Here is an 18,914-nt window from a genome sequence, read left to right as displayed (position 1 = left end):
GTGAGAGTGATTGTGAGAGTTAGCCTGCCTGTCTAGCCATAAAACGGCATGTGAGCCCTCCTACAGCCACAGTGCCACTGTTTATTTCTGCACTTCCTGTTTGTCCTTCACCACGAGAGTTGTCAGTTTCTGCTGTGAATGCTGGGTAAAAATGGCCAGACAGGTCTGGGTGGGGTGACGATGTGTCAAGAAAATAAGTATCGCAACCACAGGCTAACATGTCAACAGAGATTAAACTAGTTTATTCTTTTCAAAGAAAATAATAATAATTACGAAACAAAAAAGCAGTCATTTTTTACACTAGTGATTATTATTAAATTTTTACAACCATTCAGTCTGCATAACATAAAGAAATAATTCTACATCTTTGTTTCTTTCGTATTTTTGGTACTCTGAATTATACATACAAATAACAAATACAGGAACTTTTTTCACAATGCATATAATCTGTGGGCCGGAAGAAAGTCTTTCAGGTGATCCAATGTGGCAGTGTGTGTTTGTGTGTGTATGTGAAAGTATGACGTGTGAATATGTGTGTGTATGTGCTAGCATGTGAACACAAACCAACAGCCCGAGACCTATAGCACATCCAAAAAAGAGACGCCTGCAGTCAGAACAATAGACTCTCTAGAAGCTTAATGCATCAAACATGTTCTCCAGCAGGCGAAAGTGAAGGCCTGTCCTTTTCTCTGTCCTTTCCTCTCATCCCTCTCATCCCTCTCTCCAGGAAGCAGAGGCGTCCTCTCTTCCTCTACTCTTCAGCGGCAGTGTCTCTTCTTGCCTTGACTCGTACCCTTCTGTCGTTAGCTGCCCAGGGGCATTTTACTTAATTAAAAAGTATTCGTTAAATGTACTGTATTTCATACAATTTGTACAAATATATTCAAAGTTAATCTCCTCTCTTCTTCTCACGGCTCAGGGGTGGGGGGGGGGGGGGGGGGTCCTGTCATACAGGTGTGTGAAGTAGGGTGGGAAGGGGAGGGGGGCATCATAAAAGGTGTAGCTTTTGTAATGATTGTTAATAATCTTTGCTTTTCCCATGAAAAATGTTTGAACACAAATGGGTTTCCAGGTTGGGGGTTATCAGCTGGGAGGACAGTCAGGGAGTGGGTGAAGCTTCAGGATCTTTTCTCCCAGGTTGGGTCGGAGAACAACTATGTGGTCTTCCGAGGAGTCGGAAAACCACAGTCAGTGAGTCAGTCTGCCAGGCTTTGAGGATCGCAGTAGATACACTTGATAAAGATTAAAAAAGAGACAACTGAACAAAAGCAAGGACCCATAAAGCCTGTCTCCCTCACAATGAGGTCAGATCATAGGCGGCTTGGTGATGGAGCAGAGCGGTTGGTTATGGGCAGCAGAGAGCAGTTTGGTTGTCTTTCAGCTTGGGATTCAGGTAAGCGAAAAAGAACTGGGAGTAAGAGGATGGGTGGGGTTGGTTGAGGGGTTCTGGGAGGTGGGTGGTACCGTTGGGGTCTTCTAGCCCATGGCAGAGACCATACTGGAGTGGGGGTGAGGGGCGAAGGAGGAGGGGTGCATGGGCGTGGGGGTGGACAGCATGTGTCCGGAGTGTGAGAAGGGGGGGAAGGAGGACATGTGGCGGGACAGAGCGGCGGGGCTGAACGAGCTGCTCTTCTCCATCAGGCTCTTGGAGAAGTCGTCCATGCTGTCGTGGGACTTTTTGCTCTTCTTCGACTTGCTGGACATCTTCCTGTTCCTGGTCTGAATGCCCTCCTTCTTCATGGTGAGAGGTCGGTTGATCTGGGGGACATGGGGTTAATGCACCAGGGTTAAAACAAGCAAGTTATTCAATATTCACATTTCATAGGTAAGTGACTTCAAGGAGTTACTTAAGTTGAAGGAGCAGAAATAGCAATATGAGTCAGAGTAGAACTGAGCCGAAATTTAAAGAGCAGTGTTCATGCTTTCTGATGGACTTTGATGAAGCGAAAAAACGCTGACAAACAAAGAAAGTAAATAAAATCCAAGCCTTGAGCTCTGTTTATCAGTCGCATCCTGTAAAGCGCATTCGAATTGTGTCAATGCATTTGGACCAACAAACAAAAAAACTAAGCAAAACATAGAAAATTGGAGAGGGGCGACACAAATAGGTTTCGAGCTCAGGGTTTGGGGGACACTGAGATATGTAATGGAGTCCCATTATAGAATAAATCTGTCTGTCCCATTGTTAGCGGTAGGGGGTGGGGGGGAGTAGGGTGTGTGTGTGTTTGTGTGTGTCAGGGTGAGTCCACGTTTGGCTGGATTTAAACGCTGATTCCCTTAAGCTGGGCTGGATCTTAGACTACTGCCATGCCAGGGAGAGGGAGACAGAGGCAAAGACAGAGAGAGAGTTGGAAAGATGGAATGAGAGAGAGTGGGAAAGTGAGACAGAGCGAGAAAGAGAGCCTGGCAACCACCGTCCTAACCAGCCGACATGGCCATGACGACTACCAGCGCCGGCCAAGTCCGTCTCTCTACCCTCAACCCTCCATCTGCATGGGCATCTGCTGGCCAAAATGGCCCGAGCTGCCATATTCCTGCACAGGTTTTAGCTGGGAATGAGAGCCGGATGATGGAATTCCAGCTCAGGGCAGGATTATGAAGGAGAGGTGGATGAGGCCGGCTGCCTCCCTGATCGGTAGGACCGCTTCCCTGAGAAATGGGAACAGGGATTTCACCGCCTCACTTCTGCCACTTTCTCTGAGATGTTACTGCCATTTTTCACTGACTCTATTTTAGCACAGAGTGGCCCAGCTGATTAGCAACGTGCAAAGAGCTACGGCCCCTGAGTGATGTGGTTTCACTGTCTCTGCACGATGTCGGGTAAAAGCAAAGGGCTTCTCTGTGTTTCTGGCTGCTATCTAGACGTTGAAATGCAGTTTGCCCAACTAAAGCTGACCAGGCAGGCTGTGCTCTTTGATACTCCTATGTATATGTATATCATGCATCTCACATAGGAAGCCTGGGCCATGGGCCTCCGCCCCATTGCATCAAATAAAACACAACAGAGCTTTACTCAGTGACCACCACAGAGCATTCAGTACATCATATCCTCTCCCCACACCTATAGTAATCTGAAAACAACCACAAACCTTATGCAATGGTCTTGGGTTGACCGCACTGCAAACACCCTGACTCACACATCAGTGAATGTTGAGGAACATTGTTTCACATTGTCAAGGAGGGGAAAAACTGATTTGGGTGTCAACACTGTCTGTCACATCTTTGTGGCAACTTGTTTTTTCACAAGCATCCAATAAATATGTCCATACACGTTTACTGTAGCCTACAGCCTTATCAAACTGGAAAGGCTATCAAGGTCTCTGAGGTTAGCGTTAGGTTGCTGTCACCTGCAGCCACTGTGGCCACTGTGCAGGTTAGGAGTCATTGTGCACGAGGGGAGAGAGGCTTCATATAATGTTCCATGTAAAATGTGGAATTTGTTTTAAATTGAGCAGGCCCCAACAGAATTCTGAATTTACCAAAAACAAACTAATTTTGCAATTAAGCTGAGGTCGGGTCAGTTCAAAATATATAATATGTAACTGGGAAATATTATTATTCTCCCTGATAACTATTTTTTCTCAGATTTTCTTCCGTTTTAAAGAATCTGCCAAAACCAACATAGGGAAAATATTTAACAGGGAGCAGAGGGCACTTGCGTGACAAGGGAGGAAGTGTAGTGAGATAGGCTATAGACGTCCCCCTTTGCGCGAGGATAGGGGATACCTTATCAGACCAACTCTGGGGGGAGCTCTCTCAGATGAAGGTTGAATAGGCTGTAAGTAAAATATAATCAGAATAATAATATGTTTCGCTAGTTAAATTACGCAGCAGCTCTCGTTCTTGGTACAGTGTGTATGCGAGAGAGAGAGAGAGTGAGAGCAAAGGAGAGAGAGAAAAAACTGGTCCTGGGGGTCCTCAGATTGAGGAAGTGAAATTATGTGGTGAGACAGTAACCAGCACGCCACAAAACGAATCAGGCGGATTGGTGGTCAGAGGGGGACTTCAAGTCCCTGGCGTGGATGTAACCAAAAGGCCTGAAATAAGATAGGTCTGAAAATTAATCGATTTTTAATTAAGCTCTTATTTAATATTCAAAAACCAAGCTGTACGCACGGGGCTTAATTCGGCTCTCTCATATATTTTGATTCGTACATGTGACTTGCTGCGAATAAATCACATGAATTATATTTATTATCGCTTGTGCCCCCACAATTCTCAATAGGGACGACTGCGATAAATATTTCAAGAATTCGCAAATAAGCTTTGAATGTACAGGGAAAAAAGAAGGGAGGAGAGAATAAATGAAACGAAATAAACAAAAGTGAGGAAGAAAAGAAAGGATATGAAAGACGACACATGCTTAGATAAATTAGTAGATATCTTACTATAATGTAAAGGCTGTTGTTTTGCTTACATTGTGCAGTTTGTAGTATAGACCGCAAGCGTTACACACGGGGTCCCCGTTGGCGTTTCTTCGCCACAGTGTTGTCGTGCTCGTTTGACAGTTTGCACATGATGTTCCTGCGCGTCTTGCTGCAGACTGGCGAAAAGGAGATACAAAAAAACATGCATATCAGTCATAAGGCCTTTTCCTAGGCTATCAAACCAAATGTAGCATTTATAATACATTACTAACATATAGCTTTCTGCAAAGCTCTGTCTATCCAACTTTCAAATAGTTTAAAAAGAAGGACAAAATCCCCAAACAGCGCTGCTTTGACTCGAGGCTAAAAATAGCATCATGCGCACATGCCCTCTCAAGAGTAAATATTTACAGACGACATAAAAGCAGTGGCATGAAATGGGACCTATTAAATCTGATGACATTTTCCCGTTAAAGCGACTAAGTGCTTAAGTAACAGTAAGATAGTGTCTGCTCCTTATGTTTAAATATGGAACTCAACAGGTTATACAAATAAACTACAATTAGTTTTACGGTGAGAGCATGATGGCGGACAGAATGATGTCTTTTTTTAAACAAATCTCTAGCCTCCCATGGGTGGGAAATTATATGTTAAATCATCAATATGTGCATAGCAAGCTCAAACAATAATTATTCTGATGTTTTTACAATATAACATGGCTAATGAATTAAATGGACAAAAGTATATGCTTGTGGATGAAGATGGTAAACTTGAATATCGCCATATAAGCTTGAATATCGCCATATAAGCTTGAATATCACCACACCGTCCACATTGACATACCATATAGGCATATTAGCCAATTACAGAAAATTGTTTTTTTAAACTGTGAAGAGCTAATGCGCTGATTTACATTAGAGATACGTTTCGACTTGCATGGGGAGAGGACTCTACATTCCCATGGATTGAAATGCCTGCCTCAGACGCCAGTTAGCTGACCGGCCTGACATTGATGTTATAATCTATAAAACCAATCGATAGACGAGATGACCGAATAGGACACAGTACCCGTTAACACCGAATGGGCTAAACAAAAGGCACTACACTATCTTTCGGGGGTTTCCAATTATCTACATCTGGTGGCCTAATAACCCATGTTCATCCGTGACTTAAATAATGTAATTGCTTTGCACACCAATCTTGAGTTCCATTAACGCGAAAATAAAGTTATTGTGTACTGGAAAATGGAGCTCACTGTATCCATCTCCTGCCAGACTTCTTCTTCAGACTTCCCTCTCTCTTTTCTATTTTCCTTTTCTTACTATTTTCCCTCAGTATTTGAGCATTCTGCAGAGATTCCCTGAGTTCTGAGAAGAACAATCTAGAGTCGTGACTCCTGCGTGCCCTGGGCCGCTCCTTGCGCTGATTCGGTCCCCGGTCCCCTTCATGTTTAGACTGGGGAAGCGGGCTATGTTGTTAAAAGCTACTTATCTGCGCTGCTCAGATATCCGGCAGCTTTTTCCTGGGAAGTCGGGTTTTCACATTAGAGAGAGACGGGGTGATATAGGCTAGAGCAGAAGCTGGCTGGCTGCTAAAAGAGCAGTCCACGCGAGACGTCCCCTGCCAAGAAAGTTTTCCCCTTTATCTAACCATGCAGGGAGGTAGGGGAACTGCTCTATAGTACTCAGCTTTCTGGTGTTAAAAAGTTTAGGGTGTTCCTCTCCAAATACTGCAAGGTGCATGGTAGCCTACATCTCTCATCTAAACCACATAAACGTCCAATTCTAAGTATGCCATTTACAGTATGTCAACTGCAGATATTATTTCTATGCGGGCAGTGAGGATTTGGATGGAATATTTTTCGATTTGCCTCAATGCATAATAAGAGGAATATATTTTCTCCTATTTTTTTTCCTCTAAGAAATATCAAACAGTAGGGCAATTGAAGCGGAAAAATAATAATTGATGAAGCAAATCATTTAAAAAATGCATAACAATAGTAATAATAACTCTGCAGTTTGCTATTACTGTATATCTAAAAGAATTCGAGACCTGCACTTGGCGAGTCAATTTCCTGCAGCTAACACTTCTTCCTGGGTAGAGAAAGAGAGAAAGACGGAAGTGTCATCAATACAAAGTGGCAGGGACATACCAGTCGTCGCTTGGGTTTGATGAGGGGCCGATTCTGCCCGTTCATCTTGTGATAGAGTCCGCAGGCGTTACACAAATAGTGACCAGTGCCATCCCGCCTCCAGAGCGGGGTCGACGTAGCTCCACAGTTAACGCACTCTCTACCTTCTGAAAGCAGAAACGATACACAACATGGAGAGAGCGCCGAGATCAGTTCGCCCCTTATAAACTAAACATAGCATCTCACATCTGGAACACTTGATCCCTCAGGTCAAGAGGGAGAAAGGTTGTTATAAACATCGTAGAATATGTCATCACACAAAATAATTATTTCTAATAGTAGCATAACATTCATATTACATATTAATAATAATACAAATAATAAAAATTGTACTACTAGGCATACTACTACTAATACTACTACTACAGCTACTACTACTACCATTACTACTACTACTAATGCTACTACTACTAATAATAATAATAATAACACAGCTGCTACTACTACTAATACTGCTACTACTACTACTACTACTACTAATACTGCTACTACTACTACTACTACTACTACTAATACTGCTACTACTACTACTAATAATAATAATAATAATAACACTACTACTAGTACTACTAATAATAATAATAATAACACTACTACTACTACTACCACTACTACTACTACTACTACTAATGCTACTACTACTAATAATAATAATAATAACACTACTACTACTACTAATGCTACTACTAATACTAATAATAATAACAACATTACTACTACTACTACTAATGCTACTACTACTAATAATAATAATAACACTACTACTACTACTAATGCTACTACTACTACTAATAATAATAATAACACTACTACTACTAATACTACTACTAATAATAATAACACTACTAATACTACTACTAATAATAATAACACTACTACTACTAATACTACTACTAATAATAATAACACTACTACTACTAATAATAATAATAATAACACTACTACTAATAATAATAATAATAATAACACTACTACTAATACTACTACTACTAATAATAACACTACTACTAATAATACTAATAATACTAATAATAACAACACTTCTACTACTACTACTAATAATAATAATAATAATAACACTACTACTACTACTACTACTACAAGCATTTCGCTACACTCGCATTAACATCTGCTAACCATGTGTATGTGACAAATAAAATTAGATTTGATTTAGTACTACTACTACTACTACTACTACAACTACTTCTACTAATGATAATAATAATAACACTACTACTACTACTACTACTACTACTACTACTACTACTACTACTACTACTACTACTTCTACTAATAATAATAATAATAATAATAACAACAATACTAATACAACTGCTACCACTACTACTACCACTACTAATAATAATAATAACTGCTACTACTACTACTTCTAATAATAATAATAATAATAATAATAATAACTGCTACTACTACTACTACTACTACTACTACTAATAATAATAATAATAATAATAATACAACTGCTACTACTACCATTATTGATGATAATAATAATAATAATAATACAGTGGGCCTATAACAATGATTTGAATATTCAAAGTGGGAAAAAGCCCAGCCTCTGTTAGGCTACAACTGATATCAACATTTGACCCTGGAGTTAGTAGGCCTTTCCCAATTCATAGTGTTTCCAAAGTTACCTCATACAATATGTCTGACATCATACAAACATTTGACTATCATTGAATAAAGCAGGTCTGTTATGGTCGATTACTGCCACAATGAGGTCACACATCATTTCATCAAATGCATAAAATATTAAATCAAACTGATAGCCTATCTTTAGAAAAGGGCGTGCATAATCTATGGGTTCAATCATGTTTTTGTGATTAAAATGTACCCTCTTCTTTCTCCCACACACACAACCTCTCATTTCCCAGTGGTGTAAAGTAATAATAAAAACAATAATATGTCATTGTAAACTAGGCGAATTCATTCATATTTAGGTATGTTTATTTGATTGGAATGACCACTGTCTTTCCAAACCAGCATTTGGGTTTGAATGGCACTTCTCTAGTGACACTGACAGGTGAGAGGCGCGTTAACAGTTTCATTAAGGTGGTCTCCTGATCCCCAGGCCTATGTGGCGTCACCACTGAAACTGAAACAACCAAGCATCGCGGCAGGATTATTTGAAAGCATAGACGCGTATAGAGAGGAGGCCTTGCGCCGTGAGGTGCCTTTACTGCCTCTACTCACCCGCACTTCCCCTTATGACTGCAAAAACCGCTCCATTTCTTCAGAGACTGATACGCGTCACTTCTGGTTCTGCCTTGTTAGATGTGATAGACATTCCAGAGACCTCAGCAGACACGGAGGACGTTGTAAATCAATAGTGGTTTTAGAGAGAGGAGACTGGGTAACACAGCTAAACAAATGCATCCACTCCACAATAGGGCTCTGAGAAATAGGCTACTACAGGATTTCGTATTGTGCAAGGCGTGTTCCGGGGTTTATGTTTAGAAGACCACAGAGTCGACCTTTCTCAATGACTTCTTTTCATCTGCAGGTTTGCAATGTTGACACATTCCATTATATGACCTCATTAATAGATAACCTATTTAAGATTCATTTTAGAGGATGTATCTTTACGCACATTACAGCACACACATACTTTATCCTCAAATTCAAATGATTTATTTTTTTGTTTGTAATAAGCGAATATTATTCAGCATTGAATATGCCTGATGATATGCATCGACTAATCCACTGTTTTCTATATGTCTCCTAATACTCTGTGGCACTGATATTAATCTCATTACAGTTAACTGGTTTCGAGCGGTGTCTGAATAACCTTTTATTTTAATTACCCCCACTTGCTTGGATAACATTCCGCTTCGCCAGTCGTGCCCCTCTGCCACGGAGAGTGCTCATTCGTGATTACCCCCTCTCAATGCAGCCCCGCATCCGGGCTCTATCAAAGTTATTACTGGCTCTGCGTAAACAATGCAACTGTCGCGTGCACCAGTCTGACAGTAATGGGATTATCTAAACGGGCGCGAGACAGCCATGCCGGCACGGAGACCCGCGGTCACAGATTTAGCCTCTCTCTCGTTCCCTCTGTGAAACATAGAACAACTGAAAACGGATATGGTTTAGGTCTATACACAGCTTAAAACTATTCTGAACTCATCTGATTTAAGGGCACTAAAGCTGTTTAATCATTCACTGGACTAAATTCATTTGCTTTGGAAAGTGGAAAATCGTTCAATCTTATGTGGGCAAATGCACGTTGATTTATTTAATTCGCTTTCTAGTCCAAGCAATGTTTTAACAAATCGTGGTGCTGATTGAATGCGATTAAACATGTTTGTGTAGCCTAATAACACATAGAAACGTTATAACGTCCCCAATTAAAATTGTTACTCAGTAAAATTGATGTAGAGATAGAAACCCGGATTATCCATGCAATACTTTTTTATTATTATTTTGAATGTATTATTATTGTTATTATTATTATTATTATTGCTATTATTATTAATTGTATTATTATTACCGCCACGTGCTTTCCTTGCCACTGCTATTGTATTTCCCCTCAAACGAATCTTGTGCATGAGTTCATTTGAGACACATTTGACTTTCTATGGGCCTGCAAGGGCTGGAGAAAGGCCTTGGCTGTCACTCATAGTTACAGTTTTTTTTGTGTGGAGAACGAAAAAAGGTCCTGATTCTGAAACGGGCACATTGGGATTACACCTGGATATCATCAATGTCATAAATTCTAAGGTGAAATCAAATGGTAATATAATAAAATGCACGCCTACCTGAACATGACCTTGTTTTTGGTCTTGTTTTGGAACCATAACTAGAAGATGACCCACCTATCAGGCTACTTGGTGGGAAGAGGCCTGGGCCGTATTCGGGGACATAGGATGGGTATGTGGCGATGGGGTGATGATGGTGGGCGGAGGATTGCGCTCCGATTGATGCCATGCTCCGGCTGTGAGACTCCAGTTTCATGCTCTCGGCCAGGGACACCTGGTACTTTATGCACTCTTTCTCCTCCTGTTGGCGACTGTTGCTGCTTGAGCCCGGAGTGGAGATGCCTGGGTCCGGGGACACGTCTTTCGGAGGAGTGGGGGGAAAGGTGAAGAGGTGCGGGCTGGAGTGGCCCCCGGACAGGGAGGAGGAGGACGCCGAAGGGTAGACAGAGAGACCTGCCGGGGAACCGTGGTGCAGTGAGCTCTTCTGGAAAGGACTCAGGTTCCACGGGGAAGTGCTGTGGTGCTGCATCGCTTTGCTTCCGTCCAGCCACGGCAGAGAGCCGTGCAGTAGAGAGGGGCGACACACCTGACTACCTGTAATAGAAAATAGGATAATACACCCCTGTCAGTATTTTTCTCGGTGAAGAAAATTACAATAAGCCTACATTCAATTAGCCTACTCTCACGATTTGATCACTTTCCCTTATGATCATTTTGTTGACATTAAACAACAATATCTCACATTTATGCTGGTTTCAGTTTGACATCGCCATGTAGGTCTAGGCCTGCTATTTAAATTACACAAATAATATCACTTCGTTACAAATTAAAGGTGTACCCCAGTCACTGTCAATTAAAAAAGTTTGGCCACACTTTCTATTGAAACAAAACGGTCTTGTTCGTTTGATATTTATATGAGTGAATTCAGATGTGCTTTACCAGTGGAGAAACTGCAACTACAATGACTTAGACTTTTGATTATTTTAATTAAGAAAGCCTATAAATCGATTATGGAAAACATGTTTTTAAAACATACCCCATTTTATTAAAACATCACCCACGATTTCTCTTCGGGGACACAAGATAAAACTGCACACCAGGCCTACACAACTGACAACACATGCTCTGACCCAAATTGTCCCTCTTGACTCCAGTCTACCTCATTTTTTTGGTTTAGCCGAAACCCAGGGCCTGAATGACTGTGTCAGAGCAGCAGTTTGAGTAGCACGCCATTGTCAGTGCAGAGGGTTTGAACAGTGGTGTTTTAGCATCGCTACAGAAAACGGGTCATGATTCACTATTCCGTTCAGGAAGTCATGCCAATAAATTAAACCATTTGCTCTTCCGCAGTTATTTTCTCTCCAGGAATATCTATAATTAAATGATAACTCATAGTTTACCTGCCATAAAATGGACACGGTTGTGTGGTGAAGTATGATAGTCTGAAATGACAAAATATATCTCATGGGGCCTTCCAACTTCTCTCTGTCCGAAGGTCTACACATTCATTCGTTTGGTAACATATTTGAATTTAACCATGATACAAACATACATGTCATATTTGACAATAGTAACATGCTGTTAATTTGTAACTCGCGTTAATTTATTTGATTTAAACATGTCATTGATTTCAAATTGCTCGACTGATAGGGACAACCTTCCCTTCTTACATCTGATTTGACTGTGCCAAAATCGCACTGAACATGGAATTAGAACAATGAAACAGAGTGGTCTCTGTTAAAACAAATACCTATACTCACAACGGGATACATATGAAACCATAGGTACACCACCAGAGAGGTAAGCCACACATAACAGAGGACTGCATGGTTTCATATGGCCCTCGCATTTTTTAATTATCCGGATCCGCTGAGGCTAAAACCCATTAGACAAATACTTCGGTTCAGACATTTTAAAATGGACAACCATCTGAAGATGAATTGTTCTTATGTTAGCTCTATCTGAGTTAAATATGACCATGCCAAATATAAACAATTCAATAGTAGCCTAAAACGACGCGTAATGAAGCAGTACTTACTATGTGGAGGAGGTGGATACCTCTGGACGGCTCTGACTGAGTTCCCATAGTATGGGGATACGTGGTTGCCCTGTGAGTCGATATTAAACAGTACATCCACATCGTCGGCAAGGGGATACTGCGAGGGGTCCATGTACGAGTGGCCGAGGCCCGGGTGGTGCGAGCCTGGATGCTGTTCGTTTAGCACCGATGGGTGGTGATGGCTCATCCATCGGGGTTGGTCCGCGGATACTTCCATAGCTTTTTAGCAAACGTTCATATACACCGGAGTGAACCGATTCAAGTCAAGTAAGAAAAAAATCTGTCCGAATTCCTCCTTTGTTTAATCCACAGTTTTCTTCGTTACCTTCGTTCACCTGGAAATAAAAAATAAAAATTTATTTAAAAAATATGTTGTTCCCCCTATGTAGATGTTATTTTCAGTCTATTCAAATGAGATTATTTGGCAGGGATTCACATTAACGTGAATATGCCCGTATAATAAATAAAACAAAATTGTTCAAAATATACATTCAAAAAATAATGTTTCACTTGAATGTTGTCATAAATAAGTCCAAGGTCGTATCCAGTACCACTCAAAAGTTCCTAAACTTTTCCCTGACAAATTATTAAGCCGATTCAACAAGTTGCAGAGGTATATGTTTAGACGCAGCCTTGTTTGCAGTAGGTAGCTTAGTGCAAGCGGACTAGCACCGAACTCACAGATCAAATCTCTGTTTGTGCGCAGCGGCAACCCTCTCCACTTACTTCGCTTCCATCACTCTCTCTCTCTAGCTCTCTCTCTAGCTCTCTCGCCCACTCTCTATAGCTCTCTCTGAACTCTCTCCGTCCCAGTGTGTGTATGTCTCTCTCTCTCGCTCTTTCTCTGTTTTTTTTTATTATTTTTTTTACAGTGAAGGCATTCTTTCAGGATGGCGCCAGGCAGCTCAATGCTTGCAGACAGCTGTGGCGCGACGCAACTTAAGGAGGGTCTGTCAGTGTCATCAGTGGGGGCGGGGCCTGCCCTGCTCGCCCTAATTGAATATAGTGGGCCAGGAGAGATGACCAAGAACTGCTGCAAGGATTTTTCTTTCACAGACCCTGCAAGAGTCTCACCAATAGTAAATACATTTATTTTCATGTTTAGATTTTTTTTTTTTAAGCAAATACCGGTACACAAATGCTTTCATGCCCATTATACACAATGTATTGTTCATTATAACTCAATTATAACCCGTAATAAAGTGATTTTTTATTACAAAATATGGAGACTTCATGAAAAACAACACATCAGTTTAATTACATTCTATTATTTTCTATTCTAAAGTAGATTGCTTTTTAATGCAGTATCTGAATCAACGAATCCTGCTGGCCACAATAATATTTCCGGGCTTGTCATGAAAAAATATATAAATAGAAAGAGTCGTGAAGCCTGTTGCTCAATAACGAGGGACCAGTGGCAGCCTGGCAGGTTGTTGGACGCCCATTTTCTTAAAATTGTGACAGTGCGTCCTCTCGCGGTGACAGGCGCGTTATTATAATGGCAGGCTACGACTTAACTCCCCAATTTGGACTGATTTCCTCGCTTCACAGAGCAGGGGCGGGCGAGGACGCCAGAGTGGCTGAACTGCAGTCTGAAAACACTCCAATGCATTACTGCCTGGCTCCTCAGCTGGCTTTAACAGACTGAGAGAGAGAGAGAGAGAGAGAGAGAGAGAGAGAGAGAGAGAGAGAGAGAGAGAGAGAGAGAGAGAGAGAAAGTATTCTCCCAGAGTATTAGACCTCTCGCCTCTCCCCCAACACACAGATAGACAAGCAGCAAATTCCCTAAAATGCCATTATTAATTCAAAAAGACTGCATTTAATGTGACTTGATGCAGTCATTGGTTCTATAGTGTATGATCTTGAATTGACCAATTAAATATATTCATACTGACACCATAGGCCAGATCATCTAATTATTCCATATGCCAATGTCAGGTATGAATGCTGCAGTGTACTCTCGCCTTGTTGCACTTGATTGCACAGTAATAGGTGGGAGGGGGGAGGGCTGCCCCTTGGGGAGGTATTTTGTATCTAATTCCCAGTTTGGCTACCCAATACTCTCTGATTGGCAGCATGTCGTTGTAGAATAGGGGGATGTTCTTTTTGGTGCTGCGCAAAGCACTGACACAGGCAGCCTCTACGACGCCACTGGACGTGACGTCACCTCCAGGAAATGAACCCTCTCAGCGAGCAGAGCAGAGCGCGCAGGCTGTTCTGGAGAGGAAATGCGCGCGCCCTTTTCCAGTGAGTAAAATTATAATTATTTAATGACACAATTCTATAACCAGGTATGCTGGGCGTTCATTACGCATTAAAATCGTTAAGAAATTGTATGGTGAGTTGTATGCAAACATTACAAGGGGAGAAAAGGCAGATTTTATTAATAGCCTTGCATTCGCATAAAAATCGATACTATATCATTTTCCAAAGTGCACTATCACAAATGCAAACTGACACGAAGGAAATGGATATATGAAATGCATTTTGTCAGGGTCTCCATGGGAGCACTTGATATTCAGAGCATGGCCACAACAATAACTGCCATATCCATCTTATGCAATGAGGTAGGCCTATTTTACAGAATAGGGTAGCTACATATGTGATATTCGTAGATGGCCTTTTAGTCTTTTGTAGGTTGTGCATTTTACCAAGGCCGTTCTCAGTCGGGTGTACGGGGTTAATGTGTGAGAAACAGAAATATTGCTGATTTGACAAAGCACGCTTTTATCCCTCTCCATGATGCCCAGAGAGCATGTCTCACTCAAGCGAACCTGAGACTGAACCTGGATGAAAACTGCTATACCGCCTCACATCGAACAATCTCACCGCCATTGTCGAGCTGTCAACGGACTCGTGTAATTATCCTCTTTAAAAGTTACGCGCTCCATTATCCACCAAGTAGGCTATGCGTTATAGGTGCTCCGAGGCAACACATGACAGTAAATGTAAAAATCCTGATCATGTTTTTTTGTTTCTTGTCTGGATGTCTGGAAGCTTACAGAGTGGGACATGGAACGTCTCTCAAGACGTGATTCCCCAAGCTTCAGTGTCAAGAGAGAAGGAGAGTGGAATTAAAACTGGTCCCCTTTAAAAATTGTCATTTGTAATCCCCACCACTGTCACAACAGAACGGGAGCCCTGTGTGTGTGCGCGTGCGCGCGATACAATAACCAAAACAAACTCAATAAAAAGCAGATGTCTAGTCTACTACACTGCGTCTGATTCATAAATGTTGCCTGGTGGCGGGCACAGCAGAAGATTGGGGAGATCATTTTTGAGTGATTATGTCAGGGAACACTGATTAAAATCAGAAGATTTCACCGAGGGTGAGAATTTAAGACACCACCAGATCATTTCATTGTCAGAGTGAGATGAACTTTTTAGATAGCATCTCTTTGTTTACAGTGTCCACATTTTGCCTCCCATAGGCTAACTACAAATATATTTACTAATAATAATAATACATTGCATATTGATAATAGCATACAGGCTATTCAAATAATTACTATACATTGTATCTATTACTTTGTAAAATATTTTGGGGGGTTGATCATATGTGTGTCCAACCATTGAAGCATCATCATTAAAACAGGGAGATAAGCACATTCTAAAGCAAGCTTCCCTGACGCTTTTGTGCTGTAGTAACCCAGTTTTGGGACAGATGCAAAACCGGGAAGGCCCACAAATACCATTTAATTAAAGTGGCGGCATTTGGCTTAGGAGACTTTTGATGGGTTTAGGTTTTACAGTTTCATTCTAATGTAGCAGGTAAAGCTGTCCAAACAGCCGCGAGGCGCGGATCCAGGGTGAACCAGAGGACACCGCCTTGGGCAGCGGGCAGCACGCGGCACTCTCTCTACGCGCTGGAGCTACTTCACTCCAGTCACCACTGGGATATATTATTATTATCTTGATGAAGACGGAGGAAAATAAAAACAGCGAGGGAGAGAGAAACACATTCGGACTTCCATGTGTGTTACAGGATCATTTAAATGAAATAAACGAACAACTATGTATTACTATTTTTAATAATAATAATAACAATGATTTTGATATGCGCTGAAATAGAGAATAATTCAAATAATTCAAAACGATATCATGCATGCCTTAATTTGAAACCTCGAGTTGAGGCATGTGAAATATAGCCTATAAATATAGGCCACATGTATAAAATGACTAATGGCACAATATTCTCTGATCTTTTCAAGAACAACGCTTCTTGTTGTACTCAATTAACTATGTGAACCAGTTCAGATTCTTAGAACCAAAACGAGGGCGTGAAATTATTCTCGGTGTGAATGAAACTTGAAAAATGTGGTATATTTCTTAGAATGATTCAAATGAGAAAATATTTTGGAACAGTTTACCTCGAGTACAGATTATGTTTTCGGTAATGCTTTAGCTTCAATAACAAGAAAAAAGAGATTAAGGTACTCTGTCAATTAAGTGAGAGGGATTCTTATCCGTGTGATCGCTATTCACCTTCTCTCTCTTAACCGCCAGGCCCTCAATTTGGATGCTACTGTTGTCGGTTCCTCTGCTTTAAAACACCATAAAATGTAGTTCTCTTAGGGCGTATTTTACCAAAAATTCCATTGACAGTTGGTGCATTTATTTACCCGTTTTGCATAACACTGTGTTATTGCTAATTAACATACAGATCAAACACGTCTAAATAAATCGCCAACGTTGATAGTCCGCCAGGTAGCTATCATTTGAGAACTTCATAAACACACAAACAAAGAACTTCGACATATCAACATTTCAAGCCACACTCAATGTGCTGCACATCTCTGTCGTGGCCTGATTTGGAGATTGGAGGCAGATTGCATCCTTACTTAAATGGTAACCCACCTCGTGATTATGTGAGTGGTGGCCAGCCTCCCTATCTCCAAAACACAGCTGTTGGGGAAGCATTCAGCATAAATCAATAGAACCGCGCGCGATTTCCCAGCTCGTTCTGTTCTCTGCATGTAAATAACCGCTCCAGCTCTGCCCATGATAGCGCGACTGTGATGCCCGTAATTTCGTATCCTATTCATTCCATGTAACAGCTCCTCTCCAAATCAAGCCATATCGACCACAGACGTGATGGAAAAAGGGGGAATGCAGCCTCAGCAATTCCAACTCCTTTCTTTTATGACCCATTGGCGAGGTAATCAGATCAATTTCATGGGTTAAGGGATTCTGCCTGCCACCAACTCAGGTGGTAATAGATCATTAAAATCCTTCATCTTCTGTATTTCGGGAGTGGCGAGGTAGGTAAAATACTCTCAGAATCTATTGCGTTAACTGCAATAAATTCCAAAGCGATTTGGAAACGTTGACGCAGTGAAAAACGAAAAAAGGAACGATTTATTAAAACGATTATTGAAGACCACCTATAGCCTATTTACAGTATATATTTTTTTATATATTTACAGTATATATATTTTTAGACCTAATATCCCCCAGCCTAATGCCAGTCACAAAACGCAGCCAAACACATATAGGCTACAGTACAAACATAAGAGGCAACAATGGCGTCGCGTGTGTCTTTTTAACCACATTTCTGTTTGACAAACATGCAGAAAAAGCTCTACAAAAGCTCTGTTGAGAAAATGGAGCTGTTTAACCGGCCTCTGGAATTCACTAAGCAAAAAGCATGTGTGCCTTTTTTTCCTAAAGATGCACTACAAAAACGCTAAATTTGAAAATCGTTTTTAAAGCCATGGATCAAACTTGCTCATCAATTCATTTCTGGACATACGCTTGGCTGGACAGAACACACAGAGGCAGGCTGGAAGGGACCAGTATGTACCTTTAAGAGCTATACTTTGTGTTCTTCGCTGAAGGACAGCCAGACAGACAGACTTGCTTTATAGAAATCTAAATATTTACTGACCTGTGGAATAGAGGTTCGCGGTCGTTTTTTTTCTGATCGGCTGCAGATGTGAGGAAAGAGTGACATGGAGATCGAAGCGCCGATGGCATTTAGAGAGAGCGAGCTGCGTACGGAAAAAAAATCGAGGCACGCGCGCCCTCAGCCCAGTCACTCTCACACACACACACAAACACACACGCGCGAGCACATACACTCCTACAGGCCAACCAAAGCATCTGTACATTCAGATCAGAGAACTTCCGGGTCGGGGAGTCTAAGGAGGAAAAGCATAGTTAGTCAAACCGAATGCCCCTAGACCACTATTAGGAGATTTTGCCACTTTATGAGGTCAGAGAGGTGGACTGCTGTTTATGGCGCATGTAGCTGCTGTAGTATTTGGTCGGCTCGTATTTATTGCATCGGTAATACTGTTAAAGTAGCCTATAGCTTAGCCTTGTAGCTAACTAATCATGGGATGGTATATTGGGCGTTAGAAATCACGTAGCACAGCATGCTTTAAATTGTTCAGTATTTCTATACGTGCATGTGTGAATTTCGAAAAATGAAAATCATAGTTGATTGCAACTCTCAGTAATCAATATGTTCGTGTCATCGACCATTTCAATGCATGTGGTAAAGAGGTACTCAAGTGCGCGCGTCCACACACATATACACACAAACACACTCCTGAGCGTTCTTTTGTTAGGAT

General features: G+C 41.3%; 1 protein-coding gene across 6 annotated transcripts; it reads right to left on the bottom strand.

The window, feature by feature from the left end:
• Positions 1-214: 214 nt before the first annotated feature.
• On the bottom strand, positions 215-18,289 carry LOC139393110 (transcription factor GATA-3-like). 6 transcript variants are annotated; one of them, XM_071141466.1, is made up of 6 exons: positions 18,227-18,289; positions 12,319-12,674; positions 10,341-10,874; positions 6,520-6,665; positions 4,418-4,543; positions 215-1,758 (listed from the first exon to the last, which is right to left on the bottom strand). In XM_071141466.1, exons 2-6 carry the CDS (start codon positions 12,554-12,556, stop codon positions 1,477-1,479), a joined length of 1,326 nt encoding a protein of 441 aa, XP_070997567.1. In that variant the 5' UTR covers positions 12,557-12,674; positions 18,227-18,289; the 3' UTR covers positions 215-1,476. The 6 variants fall into 6 exon arrangements, with proteins under 6 accessions (XP_070997567.1, XP_070997566.1, XP_070997570.1 ...); XM_071141465.1 differs by lacking the exon at positions 18,227-18,289 and adding an exon at positions 12,829-13,255; XM_071141469.1 differs by lacking the exons at positions 6,520-6,665; positions 18,227-18,289 and adding exons at positions 6,420-6,460; positions 12,829-13,255.
• Between the last annotated feature and the right edge of the window lie 625 nt (positions 18,290-18,914).

Source organism: Oncorhynchus clarkii, chromosome 33 (genome assembly GCF_045791955.1).
Source record: "Oncorhynchus clarkii lewisi isolate Uvic-CL-2024 chromosome 33, UVic_Ocla_1.0, whole genome shotgun sequence".
In the NCBI taxonomy this organism is placed as follows: domain Eukaryota; kingdom Metazoa; phylum Chordata; class Actinopteri; order Salmoniformes; family Salmonidae; genus Oncorhynchus; species Oncorhynchus clarkii.
The sequence above is the reverse complement of the archived record's forward strand: the minus strand, read 5'-3'. Positions and strand labels throughout refer to the sequence as shown.